The sequence below is a fragment of the Corella eumyota genome, chromosome 3 (genome assembly GCF_963082875.1).
Source record: "Corella eumyota chromosome 3, kaCorEumy4.1, whole genome shotgun sequence".
NCBI classification, from domain to species: domain Eukaryota; kingdom Metazoa; phylum Chordata; class Ascidiacea; order Phlebobranchia; family Corellidae; genus Corella; species Corella eumyota.
In genome coordinates this window covers 1,262,029-1,286,003 of record NC_137492.1, presented here as the reverse complement: position 1 = coordinate 1,286,003, position 23,975 = coordinate 1,262,029, and the positions used below count along the sequence as shown (strand labels likewise).

General features: G+C 28.6%; 3 protein-coding genes across 4 annotated transcripts; 1 reads left to right on the top strand and 2 right to left on the bottom strand.

Annotated features, from left to right (window-relative positions):
* Positions 1-800: 800 nt before the first annotated feature.
* LOC145745470 (uncharacterized) lies at positions 801-5,489 on the bottom strand. Of its 2 annotated transcripts, none has more exons than XM_082563557.1 (13): positions 5,276-5,489; positions 5,035-5,167; positions 4,716-4,863; positions 4,489-4,568; positions 4,185-4,287; positions 3,838-4,010; positions 3,489-3,596; positions 3,320-3,380; positions 3,037-3,164; positions 2,826-2,937; positions 2,398-2,612; positions 1,898-2,084; positions 801-1,718 (listed from the first exon to the last, which is right to left on the bottom strand). In XM_082563557.1, the coding sequence occupies exons 2-13, from the start codon at positions 5,135-5,137 to the stop codon at positions 1,382-1,384; spliced, it is 1,755 nt and encodes a 584-aa protein (XP_082419683.1). In that variant the 5' UTR covers positions 5,138-5,167; positions 5,276-5,489; the 3' UTR covers positions 801-1,381. The 2 variants fall into 2 exon arrangements, with proteins under 2 accessions (XP_082419683.1, XP_082419684.1); XM_082563558.1 differs by having other exon boundaries at positions 5,035-5,159.
* Positions 5,490-5,741: 252 nt separating this feature from the next.
* Positions 5,742-10,145, top strand: LOC145744597 (uncharacterized). The gene is made up of 13 exons (XM_082562485.1): positions 5,742-5,924; positions 6,074-6,160; positions 6,329-6,431; positions 6,598-6,694; positions 6,761-6,836; positions 6,915-7,016; positions 7,277-7,472; positions 7,940-8,020; positions 8,126-8,325; positions 8,802-8,964; positions 9,166-9,238; positions 9,333-9,381; positions 9,466-10,145. The coding sequence occupies exons 1-13, from the start codon at positions 5,879-5,881 to the stop codon at positions 9,813-9,815; spliced, it is 1,623 nt and encodes a 540-aa protein (XP_082418611.1). The 5' UTR covers positions 5,742-5,878; the 3' UTR covers positions 9,816-10,145.
* A 22-nt stretch (positions 10,146-10,167) lies between these two features.
* Positions 10,168-23,615, bottom strand: LOC145744596 (helicase ARIP4-like). Its single transcript, XM_082562484.1, has 28 exons — positions 23,473-23,615; positions 22,862-22,974; positions 21,729-21,870; positions 21,416-21,539; positions 21,097-21,205; positions 20,774-20,918; positions 20,265-20,397; positions 19,804-19,986; positions 19,179-19,324; positions 18,849-19,030; positions 18,293-18,441; positions 17,795-17,991; positions 17,262-17,439; positions 16,595-16,752; positions 16,188-16,275; positions 15,687-15,889; positions 15,239-15,367; positions 14,907-15,044; positions 14,716-14,783; positions 14,243-14,394; positions 13,693-13,841; positions 13,373-13,462; positions 12,993-13,086; positions 12,589-12,742; positions 12,154-12,299; positions 11,652-11,716; positions 11,445-11,501; positions 10,168-11,269 (listed from the first exon to the last, which is right to left on the bottom strand). Exons 1-28 carry the CDS (start codon positions 23,538-23,540, stop codon positions 10,672-10,674), a joined length of 4,158 nt encoding a protein of 1,385 aa, XP_082418610.1. The 5' UTR covers positions 23,541-23,615; the 3' UTR covers positions 10,168-10,671.
* Between the last annotated feature and the right edge of the window lie 360 nt (positions 23,616-23,975).

The window sequence follows — 23,975 nt, the reverse complement described above, 5'->3', positions numbered from 1 at the left end:
TTTTAATGATGCAATCAATTTTCAATTTTGAAAAAAAAAATTTTTTGGTAATTTTGTATAATATATATTTCCATACCACCCTATAGGTTAAAAGGTCACGGTGTAGGCAAAATATAAAAATGCTGTAATTTTTTTTCTTTTGCGAATTTGGAAGAAATGTTTTATCTTGAATCTTAGTTAGGACCATACGCTTCCATTTAAATACAAAATTTTACATTTGGCGATTTTGTAAAGTATTAATAAATGTGTCATAACTCTGGTATATATCAATATACAATATTAAAATTTTGCAAAAATGTTCGCTAAACTATCGAGCTTTTAATAATGCAATCAATTTTAAATTTTGAAAAAAAATATTTTTTTGGTCATTTTGTATAATATATATTTCCATACCACCCTATAGGTTAATAGGTCACGGTATAGGCGAAATATAAAATTGCTGTAATTTTTTTTCTTTTGCGAATTTGGAAGAAATGTTTTATCTTGAATCTTAGTTAGGACCATACGCTTCCATTTAAATACAAAATTTTACATTTGGCGATTTTATTTTATACACTATCTACCTATATACATACTTTAATTCATAAAAGATTTTCAAAGAAATTTTAATTTGTTTAAAAATTTATATATCAACAAAACCTTAATATCACAATTTGAGTCATGTTGACAAAAACTTTATTTTTGTTAAATTTAAGGTTTTTATTATTTACTTACTGTATATAATTAAGTAGTTATTTTATTCATTTGTTTTAGTTAAGTTAAAAATATTGTTATATAACACATGTATGTCGTTAATGAAAACTAATTGGTATATTTAAACATTTTAAATAAGTTGTATAACTATTAAACAATATTGTTATTCATATTGGCAATACGCTTTATTAAAAACAGGTTACTTGCAATATAAAACAGAGTATACTTAAACGTTCAAAGTAAGACTATTGCAACATAAAGCTACCACGCTATCGCAGAGAGAAATGGTTGCGCGCCGTTAATTAGTGCGCAAGCATAATTAAGTCAATCGACGCTCCCGCGTCACAAATTACCTAGACGCGCTGCAAGCACGCTGGCACCAAACACTACATTAGGTTCTACTAACGACAAATGTGGCAACTGTTTTACTTTTCTTCAGCCCAATTTATACTCTAAGAAGTCTTTAATACATGTAAACAAAGTCACGTGACAAAAAAAAGAAATGCGGTAATAGGCAAATATGAGACAATTTTTTTTACAAAAGGTACAAACTGTATAATAAATGCTCTTAAACAGATTTTGGAGTAGTATAAATACAAAATTTGAATAGGTTACAATATATAAAATTCAACCGTATTGGAAGCTAAAGCTTTTTATACAATTTCCTGCAAAATGTTTCACAGTTTATTTACATACAAAAACTCCTACGCCTTTGTAAAGAGTGCGAGGGAAAGTTGTGCATTGGCTGTCCAAAATTTAAGTTTGACATACTTTTAGCTGATCTTAACTTGTTTGAACCAATGGCAAAGTTACCTAAGTCTCTATTATTTGAAATAGCAGCAACGTCATTATCTGTACAATAAATAGGTTCTGGGTTTTGATCTTGGGATTTGGTTCGTTGAATAGAGTTGCGACGTTTGGCGATTTCTTTTTGTTTAACGATGGCGTGGTCAGGATGACGATTGGATGACCTTACTGAGCTGAATGACGTCACAGACATAGTGTCATCTTCATAGAGCGGCTCTCTGTAAATATTAAAACCAATACATGTAGTGAAGTGCAATACAAAATCAATAAGTTGTATATTTCGCATCATTTAGTAAAACCCAATATATTAGTCTTTAAATAAACTAGACTGTAAAATTGGCCCCAAACCTCATAAAATTAAATTAACATTATTTCATGAACAACATCAATATATTACCTGAATTCCATGTCATAACCCTGATGATATCCTAGATTTGTATGGTTGGAAATAAATGAACCAGCATTACTCATTGGTCTTGGTGGAAATGATTGATTAAACTGATTGTAGTTAATCGGGATATTTTCATGCTGTATGTGGTAAGGTGGTTGCTGTTGAGTAGCGGCTACTGCAGCAAGATATTCATCTAGAAAACACGTAAAATAATATTTACTTATAGTTTTGTATATTGAAGCATTTAGAGGTTATACACTCATCCCATTCCATAAAAGCCATTAAATTCAAAGTTATATCATGTTTTAAATAATTAAAGAAAAATAAATTTTATAAAGATAGCTCTCGTTTTTAAGTAAGCAAAAAAGCAACGTTATAAAATTCATACTATGCTTAATTTGTATACAACTTGTGACCAGACTAGGTTTATTATGACTGTTATAACAACCCAAGATAATACAACATTAGGCTAAAATTTTAAAACATTTTATAAAAATCAAATTTACCTTCAAAGATGATACTTTTTCTTCTTCCTCCATTGCCAATCCTTAAACTTTCTCGAATCGAACCGCTTTGAGAACCAGGAAGACTAAAATTTCGTTCCTGGTAACTTCTCATTGATTGGCTATCTTCATTGCTGTACTCTACTTGAGATTTTTCTTTCTCCTTCTCATTCCACTTTTTTCCGTTGCTCCATTTGTTCAGGTATGCTTTAATTTTTCTGAATTAAACATCAACGTATTGAGTTATTAACATTTTTGCAAACATATCCAACTAGTTCAAAACAAAAAGTACTTTTTTTACTTGGAGCAGTCCAGAGTTGCAATAATTTAATTACCCCGATGCACTTTAAAGCCTTACATTATTGATAACTCAACAACATTTTTCTTTTTTTTTGTTCTTTAATGTTAAATTAAAGTATTGCTAAACATACCTTCTATACACAAACCCCACCCCGGCCATTACAATAAGAAAGCAGATTATTCCAACCAGAATATATACTGCCAGTAGTGAGTTATTGCCTTCGTCTTGAACTAGCAAAGAACCTAAGCAAACATGCCACAAAATTTTATTTTTAAACTACGAAAAAAATATTTAACTTAAAGGAAAATTTTTATTAAAAAAACACATCTATGTTGTATTACCTTGATCATTGTTTGGTTGGTTGTACTTTCCAAAATAATTATTTTGTGTATAAATATTTGGATTACTTCTAATAAGTTGAGTGGTGGTTGTTGTAGTAGTAGTTCTTACAGTTGTTTTACGTATTCGTCTGAAACAACAAATACAGAAATATACAAACCAGTAAAGCTCTTGCATATATCATGCTTTGAAGTTTTTTAATATTACCACAGTATTCTATATATAACAAGTAAGTGTTTGTATATTTTGTTTAAAATTATTTGATGAATTTCGGTTTAAACTTACTTTCTTGTTGTAGTTGATGTTGTCCTTGGAGGTGGTGTACCATGATATAATAAACTTCTTTCTAAAAAAATCATAAAAATAATCCTTAAACTGTGATTAATTTTAAGTTACTGTGACACAATTGTATTAGTAAGACAACAAGATAGAAATTAACAAAGTAGTAACTTACGTCTGGTTCCAGATTGAACGGTTCCTGGTTCAGCTCTGATCCCAACTTGAAAACCTCTGTGGGGCTCCAATGCTGTATCAGCTTGGAGATCTAGCCGTAGAATACTTCCTACAAAAACAAAAAGTCACGTTTAATTACGGTTTCTTGATTACGTTTTATTAGACATGTTGAAAGAAAACTTAATAAAGTAAAAAGACTACAAAAGCAAACTTATTTGTTGTGTAAGAAAATCTATAAAAAACCGCTCTGATAGCCTACTAAAACATTTAAAAAATTTAGTTACTAAAAATAGCTTTATAAAAAAAATAAAAAACATGTTTTAGGAACAATTTTTAGAAATCTTTGTTACCTTTTGAAACATAATCTCCCGGTATTTTGGTCCCACAAAATCTTCCTTGCGATTTCTGCAAATCATAATCAATGATGTCAACAAATTGAGAACCACATCTTGTACCAATGCTATCTGCAAGATCCATATCATCAAAGGAAAGTCGAATTTTATTTCCACGAGCTGCATAAAATCTATCAACAACAAAAAAGTTAGGTCAGTGCAGCTTACCAATTAGTCAATAAAATTAATAATATTCAAAAATGCCAAATACTAGTTCATAAGTCCATTAGTATTCAAAATGTAACTTCATATTTAAACTGTAATTTTAGCATTTTAAGCAATATAAAATTTTAGTTGAAGTTTACATCCAGCTGCACTGTAGTTGTCCAGATATTTTATTTGGATATCCAGGACTTGAAATTACAGCCCAATTGCTTCCAATTTCTAAGTTGTTAATACAATGTGGCCCTAAATAAAAAGTTACCAGTTTATCAAAACTCTTATATACCTGATGAGATATTAGTCCAACATGTGTATTTTAAAATATAACGTTAGGAATTTGTGGTACAGACCTATCCAGTATTTAAATTAACACAATAAAGTTTATAGATTTTTAAAGTATTTTAGACCGCCGCTACTTAATTTAGAAGTAATGCAGAATAAACTTACATGATGGTTTCTGTAGAGCAGGTTCGCCTTCATATCGTTGCAATGGCGGGGTGATTACACCATCAAGTCGATTCCCTGCTCTAAACATAATTTTAAATATAAAAATTAAAAGTAAAAGGTTAGTTGAAGCTACGATATAATATGCCGTTATATTTTGTTATTAGAATGCTATAAAACTCAATTTTAAGTTGGTTTAAAAGGTTTTAAAAACCACAAGAATAACTCACGGTCTTCTGTTGACCTGTTGATTTTTATTTCCGTTATTTCTTGTGACGGTAGATGGCGTAGTTGACTTTAAAAGAGCTGGATTGGGGATTCTTCTACCGTTAGGGCCCCGTATATAAGTGGGTACCCACTTTCCATTTACCGGGGTAACTAAAAAAAATAACATTTAAAAAAAATGTTTTTTCATACTCATGTAAAATATTTTAAATAATGTTAAAACAACGCTATTCTTGACTAGTAATTTTTTTTTTAAATTACTATTTTAGACAATGCTTTGTTATATGAAGTCACTTTAAAGAAAGTTAAATTTTAAATAAAAACCTGGTTCTTTTTTCTTTTTTTTCTTGTTTTTTTTATTTTGTGCATTTACCACCCATATCTCACTCACAATTAGTAATAACAGAAAAAATACAATTTTTTTCATTTTGAAAAATTACGTTGAATTCCTAAATAACTACAACAATTGTTATTAAATTTTTATTAGCCTTTTTTTTCCTATTTGATAATTTTAAGATAATTATATTTTTGTATTTAAAACTTAGCTGTATTTAATAGCAAATACCTTTAAAAACAGCACAAAGCTGCGACAAAAAACGACCTTTTAGTTATGAATATCTAGTCCTTCAGACAAACAGCAATAAAATAGCCCCCGGCAGGTTAAAAGTATAAATATAAGCTCTAAAACGGCATTAAATTTCTATTAAATATACAGGCTATCTATTTATCATTAATAAACTGTGATTGACTAAATAAACTAACGAATAACATAGACACCATGCTAGTGTATATTAGGTGTTAATGTAATAACTAAGTTTTGGCGAACAATTAGAATAAAATAAACAAGTTCCGCTAATAAAATATGACCAAAATTAGCTAGAGGCGTTTTAACTTGTTGGTCGTGTTTTTATCCAATCAGATTTCAGTAATTTTTACATACATAAAATATCAACTCATACGTAGTTAGGTAAAACAGTTTTCGTTGTACTCAAATTAGCCTAAAAAGTAGAAGTGACTAATTTGTATTTACGATAGTATACCTGTTTGTATTTAGATTTTTAAAAGCAAACTGAAGTTTAAACTTAACTAACAGTTAGCTGAAGGTTATATAGTTGGTGTTAATATGATTATTGTAAACTTATATTAATTTAAGTTCATTATAAACAAGATGAAATTTTCATTAGTTTTTATATTGAGTTTATTTATACTATCAGGTAAGCCCTAAACTGTAAAAAAAAGCTTCTAAAAAAAGATAAAGAACATTATTTTTTTTAAACTTTTGTAGTAATAAAATTTAAGTGAATATGGAAAAAATTGCACCAGTAGTTAACTTATTCTATATTTTACATTTAATGTATTTTAGTAAACGGGGCTCGAAGGCCAAAACCCACAACTATAATAAAACCGATTCGATTGAAAGAAGGACAAGCTCCAGTTCAAGAACCAGGCTGTAAGTTTAAAATTGTTGTTGTACCTAAATCGCACTCAACTTAGTCATTTGCTACCTATTACAACTTGTTAACGTTTTAAGCCATCTGTAAATACAATTTGTCTATAAACAGATGAAATTGTGTACTTGATATGATATTAGCTTATAACAAATATCACATTTGTTTAGGGAAGCACTGCCTTACCTACATGAAAGCAAGGTTTAACTGGATTTCGTTAAAAAGTCCGGGTTATCCCAAATTTGCCGGAACTCAACTACAATGCTCATGGATGTAGGTTAACTTGTGATAACACTAATACTTAAAGTAGACCTATATAAACATTTATTTTGCCGTATTCTGAATAACTTTATCTTCACATACACGACTTCAATACACTTGTTATGAAGTAATTTCTTGAATTAAAAAAATATCATTTTTATCCTTGCTTGTTTTTTAGTATTGAAGCCCCTATAGGCTACCAAGTCAAAATAATGTTCAAAGATTTAAATATGGCAAAATCAAACGGGGATGTATGCAGACAACAATACGTAGAGGTAGGTATAGTTGTTTATTTTTTACAAATTTTCAGTAAAGTTCTAATGTTGGTTTTTTATTCTTAGATAATTGACGAAACTTTAAAATCATCTCAAGGTCGATTTTGCGGAACAAAAGCACCAGGAGATTATGTTTCTAAAGGTACATAGATTCAATAAAAATGTCTTTGACAATGTCTTCTTTAATAGAATTTAAGGTTAAAACACCACCTATTTTTAGGAACGTTACTTCGCATTGATTTGCAAGGTGACAAATCAAAGAAAATTTATAAAGGATTTTCACTCCAATATAAATTCGTAAAAGAACTACCAGGGTTTAGACGTAAGTAAGCAAACTACTAACACATAAAATGTATCGAAATCCAATTAAAAATCCATCTATATACATAAATAAAGTAAGAAAAGTTACCCCTTTTAGCGCTTTGGATTTTTTGTAAAATTTATAAAAATTTTTAAAATATGTCAAAATTTATTTAATGATGTCTATATAATTAATATACCTCAAAATTACCGTACGTAAAATATAATTTATAAATCCTTTTACTAATATTTTTTATTTAATATGAAACGAATAACTTACAGCAAGAGTAAAGCAGCCTGGTTCAGCTACTGGCGGTGCTTCGGGAAAAGTGAACTTAAATTCGTTTAAATCGGCACAACAAAAAGCCATTAATAATGCACCAAGTGATTTTAAAAGACCAACTAACACGGGACCTATAAGATATGCTTCAGATATTCGTCGCAGTCAGAATTCGTTGCCAAGCACGGTTCAACCAAAGTAAATACTTTAATTTATTTTTAGTGTTTTAAGACCTGTTCACACGACAAGGTAACGTTGCGTTGCGCTGCGTTGCGCTGCGTTGCGTTACGTAACTTTACGAGTTCTAGGGTTTTGTTTTTAAAATTTTATTAAAAAATATCAAATAAAAGCATCCTACGAAATCCTTTTTTACGAAATCGTAAATTTCGCTCCAGCCACAAAATTTTACTAAATTTCACGTAACTTTAGCAAACTTTCGTACGTGTGAACGACTCTGTTCATTTTAAATGGTTGCGCAATCTTACATCACGTTGCGTTGCGTACGCCGTGTGAATGGGCCTTTACGGTAAAAAATATCTAACAAACAGAAGTCAAAGACTTAGTAAAGTTTTAGTTATGTTATTTTAATAAAAAATTTTTTTAAAACCCTTTGAAATCTTGGAAAATTTCATGTTTTTAAATAAATTAAAAATCATTTTGTTTAGTTCTGATAGCGGTTGGGTCGGGGGAAACCCCGTAGATGATGACTATCAACCATTAGTGACGTCAACAATAAGACGAAAATCGTAAGTTTTAGAAATAATAAAAAAAAACAACAACTCAAAAAACATAATTTTTAAAAGAGAAAAACACAATTTATGTTTACGAATACACGTTATATAATTTGTTAGAACAACGACTAGCAATCGAATTGCTGCAAACGTTCAAAAAAGTCCAAAACCAACGTTTAAAGATACTGGGGGTAAGATAACAGCAGCGCCAGCTAATAAGAAATCAAATGATGGCTGGGTTGATTCAAATAACCAAGATTCCATGAATAATGTTCCATCTAGTAACGGAGGAATATATTATGGGCAACAAAACCAACCAAGTAAGTGTATTAGAAAACAAACACCTTTCGCAAAACCGAATATTGTAACGTAATTTGCCTGTAAGTCTTTTGTATAATAAGTCGTATTAATATTTACAGTATTTTATTGCATAAGAATACGTACAATCGTGTACAAGCTTGTATCACGAAAACCACCCTACACAACATTTTAATACGTTTTAACAAACAAGTCACGTGGGACAGCCCACGTGATAGAGAAAAGATGTGAACACGTGACTATAGGTGTAAACACGTGACTAAATGCAGATAACAACTTAGTGTAAACAACAAGATGGCGGATTCGTTAAAATATAAAGCGGGCTTTTAAATTTTCTATTTTTAAACGCCAGGCCTCAAGAGCGAATAGTAGATTTGGTGCGGCTTGAACCCTACACCTTACAGCCCATAATTTAATGCCATGACCAGTATACCACACTACTGAACTATAATTTTAATTAAATCAATTATTTTTTTAGGTTTGAACCATCAACTCCCCCCAATGGAATCAAACACTCAGAAAAGTTCAGGAAATTACGTAGTTGTCCATCAAGGAGGCTTAAGTACAACAAATCTTGTCATAATAGTTGCTGCCGTTTTTATTTGTATTCTGTTTGTTGTTGGGCTGCTTGCGTTTAGATAGTAAGTAAAAAACATTGATAGGAGATTATAGGCCCATTGTAGACGTGTTAATGCCTTTGTCTTAAAACAATTATATGATTTTGACGTCATATTCTCAACTAACTCAATGAAAAAAAATAAGCACAAGTATACTAACTAAGTAATCAAATTATAGTTTTTGATATTTTTCAAGGTCACCTAAACAGTATCGTATTTTTTTAGTTTTTACCGCAAAAGAATACTAAACAAATCAGAAAACAATCAATCTAACGAAGCAAATCCTGATACTATATCGGTAAAAACTTGAAACCAACGCTAAAATATGTTATTTTTCAAATTTTACAAGTAACCGAGTGAAGTTAACTTAACATAATCTATATTATTTTTAGAATCGAAATACAACATTACCAGGAGTTTCTGACACGCTATCTCACCACGGTAAAACTAATCTAAACACCTTATAAATAATGGTGAAAATTAGCTATTAGAAAAATCTAAATTTCAACATTTACTAAAAAACAGGTGACCCTAGGTCCAGGCAATCGATTTCCAGTTTTCACAACCCTGATCTAATACACTCACAAATATCTAGAACACACAGTTTATCTGGTCAACATTACCCCAACATTTATGCTAACAACCAAACCACTACTTTACCTCCACGCTACAACCCTCACTTTATGCCGAATGGGTCACCAGCTTATAAACGACCTTTGCCGCCTTTACCGAAACAAGGGTTGCAACAAAAATGTGACATTGATGAGGATTATTGTAGCGGGAGTGAGGATGGTGATGGTGTTGTGACACTGAAACGGGAATTTAGTAAATGGGAGATTAACTCGCAGAAAAAAAAGCGATTCAGTCGCATGTAGACAAGTGAGCAATTATGACATCAAAAGTCTATTGTTTTACTATTTGCTAATAAGTTAACAATGTCTTTACACTTCACACTTACCTTGTGTCTTGTAACTTATTATGTTTTTGTTGTGTAAGCATTGTACGATCATTAAGCTTAAGACTTGTGTTTTTTTCCTGTTTACAATTAAAATATAAATATTATGCCAATGTAAAATGTTAATTAATGTTTACCCAACTAAAATTGTGCTGTGTAAAAAGACCTACTAAGGGATAAGAAATATATGTAAAAATTACAAGTCGAATTTCTAAATATTTTTGTATGATTTCATTTTAAAACTTTTAAAACAAAAATACCTGCATTAATTTAATACATAGTTTATAGTAAAAATAATTAAAAAATAGGTCTGGGCACAATTAATAATACACAATAAAGCTTAAATAAAGAAAGTAATGATTTTAAAATAACAAGAGGCTGGCTATTCAATATAGCTTACATAGTTGTACAAAATTCTTAAAAATATATTCAAAAAAATATATAGGCAGAAAAAAAGTTAAAATAATTAAATGAACATTTTAAAATGATACCAAACTAAATACAATAAGACTCTGGCAAATTCATATTTTCTACATTACAGAATTTACAATCTAATAATAAAAATATAGAGTTTAAAAATACATAAATGATTAGGTATAAAAAGTAATAAAAAAGTTTTTCTCTACGAAAATTGAAGTAAAAATGGTTAAGTTTTGTACAACATTTACGTATTTAAATATGTCTCTAAAATACCCCTAAAAATTTTTTCTTGGTTTATTTTTAAGGTTAATTATATAACCAAAATATTCACTTGGACAACTTTTAAAAAAAATTAACTATTTTTCACTTAACAAGGAAGATAACTCATTTGTGCCATTATTTGTATCAAGAACAGGGCTACTAACTTGCATAAAATCCATGTCTAATGGACCAGAAAAAAGAGGGGCAGAGTGAGGGAGGTTTAAGTTGTTACCATTCGAGGACAAAATATCATTTGTACCCAGAACATCTGATATATTATTATCAGTGAAATTATTATAATTATCCGGTAAAGTACTTAGGTTTGTAATACCGGTAATTGAGTTATCTTCAGAATTACTAGGGGAAAATAAACTACTTGAATTGGAGGGTTGACTGCTAGATAAATTGTTTAAATTTATCATAGAACTTGGTGATGGGAATCTGTTATTAAAAGGCTCAGAATAGACCGAACTTGGCTGAGAAAAGCTTTGGAAATTGTTCATTGAATGATTATTAACTAAACTGGGGGTGGGAAATTGTTGATTGTGGTTTAAAAGAAAGGAATCGCTGCTGCTTCTATGGATGTTGTTAAAGTTAGTTTGGTCGGGGTAGAAAGACGGATTTGAATGGTTTTGTTGTTGGTTCATAAAGTTATTTAAAGAACTGGAAGAGGGCATTATGGATGTATTACCACTGTTGAATTAATTTAAATAATGTTGTTTAAATTGTTATTAAAAGTTAGTGTTCATTAAATTATTTACTAAATATTAAAAGATTTGTAATTTTTACAACTGGATGGGTAAATATGAATACAAACTTGGTTAATTTAATCGGAAAAATCTTGGTTTATAAAAATAATAAAACTTACAATTGTTGGGAAGATTGTTCAAAATTTGATTTTCCACTGTACGATAAAGAATTTGAACTATTAAATTTAATTAATTACCTTATTCTAAAAATAATAAATTTATGTACAACAACACATTTAAAACAGCTACAACTTGATCAATAATAAAAAATTGTACTTGAGTCAATAGTATTTAAAGCTAATAATATATAAAATAATAATACTTACAACTGTTGTGATGGTTGTTCCATGTTTGATTTGTTTAAAGAAAGAAAATTTTCAGGAGTAGTTTTCTAAAAAATTAAATTATTTTGGTTAAAATTTCAAATTTTACTTCAAGTTTCAAAAAGTTTTGGTTAAATTTTTTGGTTAAAATACCGGCAGCGTGGTGTAGTGATAAAAACACTTGCTACACCACACATGAGATCTGGGGTTCAATCCCCACTAATCCCATGCTGTAGCGCCTTTGAGTAAGGCGCTATAAATGGTATAAACTCCTGCTGAGCCAGCACTTAATCAGCAGTATAATTATCAGGCAATTATAATCTATAATATCCCAAACTGCCAAAGGCAACTCAAGACTGGGTCAGAGTAACTGATGTTACTCTATGTTTAAGTCGCGCATTCGACTTTCCCACATTGAGAATAAAGATATATACAAAAAAAAATAAATAGAATTAAAAAAAAATATTTACCCAAATATTAAATATACTTATACTTAAAGGCCTACCTGAGGAATGTTATGATTAGGAGGTAAAGTAGAATTTGCTAAACTACTTAACGATGAATTTTCGTTGGAACGAATCGCAAAAGTTCGTCCCTCCTTTGTTCTCAAATAAGTTCCTTTCTTTCCTCTTATTATACAAATTGGTTCTCCTGTTTAAAACTTTTGTTTTACTGCAATATTTTAACTTTTTTATAATTCATACTTACTTATCCTTGATGGGGAACTTTAGTTACCAGACCGAGAATATATAAACAATTTAAAGGGCCACAAAGTTAATAAAACTGCTGTTTGTGGTGCAAGGGTGAATTATTACAGGCAAACATTAGTTAAGAGTGCTACCATAATATGACAATTAAAACGCTAATCGTAGGTTGGGCTGTCAACTTGTATTAACACCTAAATGAATAAAAACTGTAAAAAAACAAAGCTCATACTAACCCATGCTTATCTTGGTAGGCTGTCCTCCATTCATTGTATCAGTTGTTGTGTTTTGTGGAGGTAATCTTATATCAGTTGTGGCCAACACTCTGTGAACCATAATCCCACTTTTGGAATAAGCTGGTCTGTGTAACATGTTATTTCCACCCATGCCCTGTATAATAAAATAATGGGCAGGTTTTGAATTGTGATAATAAAAAAATATTTGTGTGTGTAATATCAGATATATTAGCTTAAAATATCTTGTTAAATAATTCCTTGTGATAGAAATTTAGAATTATTTTTTATACATTCAAATAGTTTTTAACAAATATGGATAAAATATGTTGCAAACACCCTAAAATGTTACACATTTTATTTGACTATTTTGTGTCTTAAACTTTACTTTTAATATATTTACTCACAGATTGAAGTTGCATGGGAAGTGGGGTCGATTGCATTGGTCGGACATTTGCAATCGGACGTCTGAGCTGAGAGGAAAACTGACGGAAACTTGGACTAAATTTTTAAAGAAAATTGTTAATTTCTGTTTTATGAATAAGTCTTCAAGTTTTTATGTTTAAGTAAAAGCAGTCTTCTGTCTACTGCTTCAACCTATTAACACTAACCTTTTATGTTATATGCTTAGGTCAACAAAACAGAAAATATTTAATAACAACTAAGCCTGTACCAAGATACTTTTATGATAGCAAATTACAAAACGATTAAGTTTTATAACTTTACTTGTTAATTATCTTATATGTTACTGAAATGTTGTTGAGATAAGACAAAAGTATAAACTTACGTTTCAGGTTTTAAAAGTTGATTTAATTTAGCATGGGGAGAAGAAGAAGAAGAAGCAGATTTTCCATAAAATCCAGCGTAAGAAGGTCGACTAAAAACAATTTATTATCTTAAAAAACACATAATATATAAATGTATGTTCAATTTAGAAGCCTTTAAAATAAAAATGATTGCTGTTTGGTGAGCAGGTAAATTATCATAGGCAAATTCTAATTGAAGAGTTGTGACCATGCCATGACAACCGAAATAAATAAAAAAAAAACATATAAATGAACAACATTACAAACTTGCAAACTCTAGAATAATCTAACTCCAACTTACCTGTAGTTGTAACCAGATGAAGCCAATTTATCCCGCTCGTAACTTTTCTCTGCTGCTCTCTTCTCAGCTTTGGTAAGTCGTTGATCCTTACAATCGAGTAACAACGACTCGTGGGTGAAAGGCTTCTTTGTCAACCAATGTCCTGATCTCTGTTAATATTTATTTTTAGATTAATTACATTTTTGTACAGGTTAGCATACTATAAATAAATACTTGTATTTTTCAAGTTTTGAAATAATTGGAATTAATACCAAAACTTTTTTAATAAACATTTGGGGTCTTAGAGTTTAAAAAAGTAATCAAATAAAAGTTAGATATCCCTACTTTGACCTGCCCAAAGTTTATTCGTCTACTAACCCCAAAAAATCTTACTTTTTTAATCCAAAGTTACTTAATTTTTTCCACAAAAATTTACTAGACCCCTTGAGTCACAAGTTTTTTACACCATAACCTTACAAAAATGACAACCCTTTAGCCTAAAATTCTGTTTTTAAAAATTAAATTCTGTACCTTACAACTTTAAAAAATCTAGATTCTGTACAATACCAACCTTGCAAACATTGACGAGAAGTTGGTCGACAAATTCCTCTTCCACTCCCTCAAAGTTAACAAGAGGTAACTCCACATCACTAAACTCCAACAACTTAACAACATCTTGTTTCGTAAATATCTGAGTTGGGTTCAACTTGTCTACAACTCGATCTAAAAATATTAAAAGTTAATTAATAAAATAGTCAATACCTTATTTTACTGTTGAGATTTAATTGTTGTAATATGATCACAACTCTTAACTATATTTGCCAATGGTTATTTACTTGAGCAATATAAACTGCAGTTTTATTTATTGTAAGCCTTTAAATTAGACATACATACATGTGTATATTGTACACTAAGCTCTATTATTTATAGATTAAGTGTTTTTAATTGCACAACGTTCGGTACATTTTGCTTTTTAATAGAAAGTTTTAGTGTTTTAACTATTTTCTGTTTATATTCTTTATAACTTATTTAGTGCTAGCTCACCTGACATTCCCTGTTTAGAAACTTGTCGTTCATAAATTTTCTTTTCCATTGATTGATCGCAAATAAATCTGAAAAATAAAAATTAACAAATATTAAAATAAACAAAATATCAATATTTTCCTAAACATACATTTCTTGTTAAGGTAAGTTTAAAAACCTAACCAGAAATAAAACCAAGAAAACTATTGTACCGATAAATATGACAGTTTTTTGTTTGCCCATATCTATAAACCCTGCACACAGCTTGAGCATCATGACATGGGTTCCAAGATGCATCGAATATAATCACCCTGTTTGCTCCAATAAGATTTATACCAAGACAACCAGCTCTGCACAAAATAAACTGTCATGTTAATATCAATAATATAACACCCAATTGTGTATCTTATTTCTTTCAACTAAAAAAAATTATTTAAGGGCAATACTTTTAACAAAATGAAAAACTTTTTTTAAGTTATATTTTACATTTATATATTACAATCAAATAATATTTAAAAAGTGATTCATATTGAAAAGTTCGTACCTTGTTGAAAGTAGAAACAACCAGACATTCTGATTCATCTCCGAGTTGAAAGAATTAATTAATTTTTCCCTCTCTGTAGTGTGAGTGTTTCCATCAAGACGAAAATAAGATTCATTCTTGCACCATTTTCTACAAAAATCAAAAATGTTAGGAGTTTTGCAGGATGTATAGTCGCAACGAGTGTTTGCCTATAGTAATTTGCCTGTGTTTTTTAAATAGCAGATTCATATACTTTGATAACATAGTACGATAGTCTTTATGTTTATATAAATATATAAATGCATGTTGAATTCATAGGCCAACAAAGAAAAAAAATTGTCTTTTGTGGGGCGCTGGTAAATTTTTTAGGCAAATATTAAGTAAGAGTTGCGACTATATTAAAACAATTAAAATGCCTAGTGTTGGACAGGCTAATGTCTATCTACGCTAACAAATTTGTTTAACTTACTTTTGTGTCCCATCACTGTTAATTTTTGGTACATATTGTTTTGATAAAAACTCCTCGATCAGAGATAACGTGCTCAGAGATTGACTGAACACTAGCATTCGATCCCCGCATCCAACTGCTGCATAGATCAACTGCATCAACATTATCATCTTTCCAGAAAGTTCTAATATACCGGTGGAGTAGCCAGCAAAGAGATCTTTAGCCTGGTTCAAAATAAGATTACAATTTGCACCTATAATGCTTTACATTTTAATTCTTATTATTAAGCTTTATTATGTAGTATAAAAACCTGTCACTTAATACATTAATATTAGATATAACTATCTGCAAAGTTGGCTATTAACTTAGATTTTCCAATGTTTAATTATCAATTTATTCAGCAGATTTTATATCAATTTATTCAACAGAATTTACTAAAAAACTTATTAAAATTGAAATCAATATAAAAAATTATGTCAAATTTACATTATGTTTATATATATATTCAGTTAAATGTTTTACCCAATCATAATTAACCCCCTTTTCTTTATCATCCATCATTGCAGTTGAAGCTTGGATGGGATTACTTGGTGAATTTGTATTTGGAACACTAAAAACAGAAAATGGTAATCAAAATTTAAGGTCAAAAAGTCAGTCTGTTATTACAAAAATAATAAACAAGAAATTTATAAGGAATATTTAAAAAAATTATAATTTTGAAATTTAAAATTTTTGTACAACAAACTAACTTTCCAAGTTTTTATCAATAAAGTTATAAGATAGTCAGTAACTATATTTAATAATATCTTAAACTGTCAATGTCAACTAAAGACTGGGTCAGGCAACTAATGATACTTAAAGTTTAGGTCGTGAAGTCCACCTTTCCACATTGAGTGTAAATAAATATACGTAATATTATATATAAATACCTTGAGCTTTTTGGTTGAAATTTTGCTGATTTTATACCATTAAAATTATCGTCCAATATTTCAGGAACATCAAAGTCAGGATCCAGGTCAGTGTTCTCAACTAAATAATCAGTTTTCTCACAAACTACTTTGTACAACACATCAGGATGATTCCATATCTAAGTGGAAAGAGATTTTTATTTAATACAAATGTAAAAAACAACAGACAGACTGTGGTTATAACTTTACTTAATTATTTAAGAATGACCCATTACATTTTACCAATAGCCTATCGATAGGCCTTTTTATAATTTTGCCAATTCGTGTTGGTCTTCCCAACTAATTAGTGCCCTTTCTCAAGAATGCTATGACAAAATCACATTGAGAATTAAAGCCAGGACCTCAATACCTAGAGCCTTGGTTGTTGATATCATCAAGTTTTGCTAAATATGCCTGGTATAAATTACTTAAAAATTAGTTCAAAATGGCATAAATTTTATTATAATTGGAGATTATGCCCAACTAAAGTGTTTAAATTGGTGTAAACTATATTAGAAAATTTTACTGGCGTGAATCTCTGGCGTAAGAAATTTAGGTTCTGCAGTGTTGGCCTGAGCCAGTAACTTAACTTTTTTCTGTCAGAAAACTGTATATATAAGTATAAACCCTTCCGGCAGAACATACTAACCTTACAACAAATGGAAAAAGCTCGAATTGGGTTAACAGAACTACACCAGCTTCCACTCCCTCCCTCCATCTTCACAGTGAGAAAGGTGTTGTACAACTTCTTCTGCCACTCAGAAAACCGGATCATTAAAACATGTTCTTCTTTTAGAGGAAGAGCATTCTGCAACACACTGTGGGATCTGTGAAGAAAATTATTAAATAAAATTTTTTATTTTTGTAATTTATTTAATCTGACATGTTTTAAATGCACTTTTACCATACCAAAAATTTTGAATATATTTCAGTTTAAATTATGCATTTGTAAAGACTGAAAAATTATATTTTTAACTTTTTAAATCATTTTACATTTTTATATCAGTTATTATTTAAAACATAATACCCTGTAAAGGTCTATAATTTATGAAAATTTAGAAGTTTTAATGCAATTCAATTAAAAAAAAAATTTACAATAACATATTTTACTTAAGTTTATGCAATGTAATCTGTAAAGACAATTATTTATTATTTTTAAAATTTAATTATGTCATAACAAACCTTCTTTGTACGAAACCCTTCAACAAACTATGTAGAACATGAGATCGAAATCTCATCAGCCTGATGTCCGACTCGGTGCTGTCCGCACACTGTCCGTTGAGGATCGGACGCTCAAACATGTTCGAGAATTCCTGTTTCGTTCCCAGGAAATTAGGACGGACAAAATCGACCATGCACCAATATTCCATTAAGTTGTTCTAAACAAAATGTTAAATAATAAAAGTTAGAAATAAATATTTATAAAAAATAATCCACTTAAAAGAGTTTCAATTGTAAAACAATAAGAAGTTAGTTAAAAGACGTAACCATTTTACTAAAAAAGAGACTGTTAAACATTTAAAAAACAGCCAAAAATGTAACTTTAATATTAGAAAATTTATTACAAATCATATATAAAATTAACTAAAAAAAAGAAACTTTAAAAATTGCCAAAAATTTGTTTTAAAAAATAATTAAGGTTTAAAAATTTAATTTGTTGTTTGAACAATGATCATTTACCTGCAAAGGATATCCAGTAAGAACAACTCTTCTTTTTGTTTGAACACTTTTGAGCATTTGTGAAATACTGGCGTGACTGTTCTTAATCCGATGTCCTTCATCACAAATAATTAAATCTGGACCTGGTTTCATTAAACTTTCCTGCATAGCTGAAACAATAAATTAATCAAATTGTGGTATAACCAATAACTAGTAGAGCACCTGCAGCATTTAACCTATTTAGATGATTACTTTTATGTCTACAAGATGATGGCTGCTCTACTAGTAGCATTTTATTTGTAGTAATATAGTCGCAAAACTTAACTCATATTTGCTCGCGATAATTTACTGGCACTTCATAAATGGCAGTTTTTTTTATTTTGTAGGACTATAAAATGAACATACAGATATATATTGTCCACTAAGCTTTATTATATACGGATAAACTTACAAATATGTGTATACTTTGTTCACAAAGCTTTATTACATAAATGTTGCTTTAAAAACTACATTTTGACCAAAATAACTTAAAAATTAATATTGTGTAAATTTTTTTTTAAATCCAATATATATTTACCTTTTGAAAGTTTAGCTAATCTGTCTTCTTCTTCCAAATCTATCGTGCCATTTAAGTTCCCTTTTGTCATATTTTTCCTCTTTCTTTTCTTCTTAGGTTTCATGCTTGTTAGTAGGCGGTACATCTCGTAACCTAGCAACAAAACTCCACCCTCATCCTTCCATTGTTGAACAACTTTGTATCTTGAAAAAAAAAGTAAAAAAATTTTACCAAAAAAAGGAAACCATGGAACTTAGTAATGTTACACTTTTGGTTGTAGCTTAATGGTACTTATATATAAAACTTAGAATATACAACACAGTTTAACACCAATTCTAAGTTTTTACTCACCTTGAGTCAATGTTTTTATGAATATCGTATAAAATATGAACGGAGAAAGTTCGAGGCCATATTTCATTTGGGTTCTCATTTACACATTTTGATTTTAGAGGCAACCACATCCCAAACTCTGCGACCCAGTTCATTAAAGTATTCACCTAGAAATAAAATCAAAATTTTAAATGACTTTGACTTGTTTTAAAATGTAAATTACTTACTACAACATACTTTTTGTAAAATGTACTAGTTTTTCTATATTTTAAAGTTGTAAAAATTAGTTTTTTTTTGTATTAAAATTAATAATTTGGTAAAAATGGTCTGGTATTTTAGTTCAATTTATGATATTAATTGTTAACTAGTTTTTAAACTTCTATGATTATAATACTAACATAAAATTGAGCAATAGTTAAATAACAATGACAGATTAATATAAACCAATATGACCTAACCCAATGACAATTCAACTCGCGAGAGTTTATTTAATTAAAATAAAACAAAAAGTTTCATTAAGTTGGTTTGTCTAAAACTAAGTTGTCTCCAGGTCAAGTTGTTAAGAGTTTCATAAACTTAAAACCAAGTGTAACAACCATATAAGTCAGTTTGTAATCCTCGAACAACATTTAATACACATACTTACAGGCACAACACATAGCACAGTTTTAGCTTTTGTGAATCTCAAGAAAACATCGATGAACGAAATAACTTGCAACGTTTTACCCAACCCCATCGAGTGTGCAAGTATGCAACCGAAACCCGAACTAGTCTCGAAGTGAGATAAAGATTCAACAATATTATCAAACATAAAGCGAATACCCCCAATCTAAAAAAATAAACAAAGTTGATATGTAACTATAAAACCTAATACGAAATTATGTATTTTAATCTTACTGGTATTAATAATGTAAAAAGGATTAAAACTAAAAGTAGTGCATCGCTTAAATAGTTAATGCATTTAGCAAGATCAAAATAAGGGTTTACACACAAAAAATCATTTAAAAATGTTTAATAAACTTGCACATTTTAAAAGAGTAAGCCTATAATAAAGCGACACATTTCTAAAAACTGAAAGTCTTTTAAAATTAAACTAGTTGTACTTACTTGATGAGGTAAAACAGCTTTAGAAAGTTGAGGAGATAAAAAGATTTCAGGTTCTGTTGTAGGTCGATTTACGTTCACTAAAACTCTGCCTTGAAGATCTCGTTGATTCTTGATATCATCTATGTGCATGCCACTAAAATTTAATTAATAAAAATTTAATAAATATTGTGAATATTTATATATAACAGAATTTAATTCCTAGAATCATTGAAATATTGGTTGGCTAGACAGTTGCAAGTATTGTTTTGACTTATTTAAAAAAGTACATGGGTTTAAACAAAGGACAATAAATTGCATAAAAGAGAAAGCCAATAGTTTATAAACTTGGCCACAGTTGAAATTCAACTGGCAATTAGAGGCAAAAAAGATATTTTGCGTAAAATGTCGATTTTTGGCAATTAAAAATATACTTTAGCTCAGTAAGTAAATTAATTATAATATTGATATCCACAACCCAATATTCTTGACTTAAAACCTGATGTTATTTATAAAATTTTCTTAGTTCCAACCTGTTGTTAACATCTTCTTCCGGATCTGGTTTATCGATAATCTCCCCCGTACAAATCACATCATCCGAGCTATCTGAGGACAAATCCACCACGGTGGACGGTTTTCTTTCATCTTCAGAATCACTACTTATGGAAATTACATCATCTAAAAAATAATAAAAAAAAGTTAAAAAAACGATCAAAATTGAATACACATAATGTGCTTTTATTTAAATTACAAAGTTTAAATTTGGTAAAAATTAACAAAAAATTTTATTTATTTTTTAAAGTTTACACGTAGATATATTTTTATGTTAATTAAAACTAGCAGTTTATTAAATAACCTGATTTTTTAGAGGTTAACAGAAATGCTAAACAAGAATTGTTTTCTAAAGTTGGTGTAGGAGCAGACGTTGTTGAAACATCAGTAAGTAGTTGATCCAACATTTCTTGCTAAAAATTTTTAATTTATATAACATAAATTTTTTAACAAGTTAAGCTATATACATAACCTAATTAAGAAGTTGAACTATCACATATTAATAAAGATTTCACAATTAAATTAAAAGGACAAAAAAAACATGTCAAGAAAATATTTTTAAACATAGTAGATATTTGCTGTTTCACTAATAAAATCTAGTTATAATTTTGATTTAATTATACATGTGCATTTTGTTGCTGGGTTCTATGTAGTTCAGCTTGTTCAGCAATTCTTTTTCTTCGTAATTCCTCATTTTGAATGGCTAACAACGTATCTTGATTTAACTTATCTTCAGTCAACATACTCCTGGATAACAAACAGGAATAAACAAAAAACACAACAATTTTACAAGGTAAATAAAGTACTGTTATATGTAACATATAATGCATTTAAAAATTCCAAAAAATTAACTTTTAAATATACCTATTTTTTTAATATTAAACAAACAAAGATTTTAACACAAGGGTATATAACTAAGTTATTTTTTTAATTTACCGAATTTTTCTTCTTTTATTTGGATCATGTTTTTTCCTTTTTTTAGCTGATGAAGATTTAAGAATATTTGATTTATTAATGTGACTGTTTTCTTCTTCGTCGATTTCTTCTAATTCATCAACATCATTATCAACATCAGACTCTAAAAAAATGCCATTTATTAATTGCTCGCATAAAAGTTTAGAATCCTGCTAACCAGTTAAGTAGAAATTGTTGTAAATAACATTCTATATCACTGTATATGGAATTGTACAATAATTAAAAAGTAAGTTAAAATTTTGTGTAATCACGGAGCTTAGCATAGAACAGATATACTTTTCAAACTGATTTTTTGTCAGTTATAAAAAAAGGAATATTTATAAAAAAAATAATAAGCCTTTAAAATCACTAACAAAGAAGAATTTAAAAAGTAAAGGCAACAAAGATAAGGCAGAGCAAAAAAATTTTAAAAAATGCTAAAAAGAATTGTAAAGGGCTTAGTCATCATGACTACATTTATTACTTTTAAATTTATTTGTTCAGTAGATTTTAAAATAATAAAAAAGTTTAAAAAAAAGTATTAAAATCTTAGTACAAAGCTACCATAAGACTTTCTTTAAAATTGAAATTCTAATATAAGTTTAGGTACTTTCCATAGAGTGTTCTTATGTTTAAGTATTTGTTTACTAAAGCATAAATGGACTTCCTGTTATTTTCCTTTCACAGGACAAAGAACATTTTTGCGGGCATTGTAATTGTTATACATATCATAAAAATATTTAATTTTAACATATATAGTAACAATTTTACTTTTATATAAAGATGTTAAATGGTATAATTTAATATTACATAAGTATACCCACATTTATATTATACTTAAAAATAAAATGGTCATTATTTAATAGTGAAAGTTTTAAATAAAAAATTTAAAATATATTTTATTGTGTTTAAATGCTACAAACTTTTATCCAACAAATAATACAAGTATCAAATTTAAATAAATATTGTGCAATGTTTGTGTAACACAATATGACATTTCAAAAAAGTTCAAAGTAATAAAAGTAGACGAGGATGTTACATAAAAGATTGAAATGTTAACAATACAAAAGCTAAGCTTTATACTTCATATGGATTGGAAGATTTAATTTAAATACCGTTTAAGTTCATTTTTATTTCAGTTTCATTTTGTTCTTCTGTCTCCGGTTGAGGAACTGATTCTAAATTTTGTTTCTTTTCATCTTTAATAGTTTCACTTGGTTGATTCAAACTAAATGTATAAACATAAATTAATATATTGTGGGTTTCAGGGGATTTCCTTGTTTACAGTGTAAATATTTTTATAAAAAACAAAAAATATTTTTACAGACTTGGAATTTTTATAGAAAATTTAAAGCATTAGACAATTATAAAATTCAAATAACAAATTTTGTGTTACAATGATATAATAAAATTTATACATATAACAAACTTAAAATAAAACAAATAAAATGATGAGCCTATCAAGTCATTTTATGCAAATATTTATAACAACTTAATAAAATGAAAGAACATATTATAGTTGGAATTAAAAAGTTAATATTTAACAAAAAGGTTCCATTACTTAACAAGATCAAATAATTTGAATATTATTACATTAGTTTAAATAACTTTTTTCAAAAACGAAATAATATACAAAAACATAATTTAAGAATAATTAGACTGTTTTCTATTATTTTTTTATAATGTATCAAATTTAAACAACATATAAATATATATTTATATAAACCCAGTAATATTATTTTCATTTTCTTCATTGTTTTTTGTTATTTCCTTAATTTCAGAAACATCTTCCATTTTTAAGTGTTTATAATTTACATTCCGTTATTTCAAAACTAGATTAGTAAAAACAGTTTTTAGTTCACAAAAGTCTGTAAATATAAATACTATTACTACACACTAAAAAAGAATTTTATAAAATTTGATAAACATAGTTTTAAAATTAAAAAATGAATTATTTTTACCGTAATTAAAAGTCAGTTAGTTAGCTTATTACACAATCTGACAATACAGCAAAATTGTTATAAAAGCAAGGTTTAAAATGAGTTAAAAATAAAGCTCTAATGTCTGTTTATATAAGATTTAATAACAAAAAATCTTAACTGTTTTTAAAAGTTATTTAATTTACTATGCCTGTTATACAAGCTTGTTTCCATTACGAAACAAAACTAAAAAGAGGAACAAAGCGGATGAAAATTGCGGATATTGCGGAAGTAAGCGTAAAGCGGAATT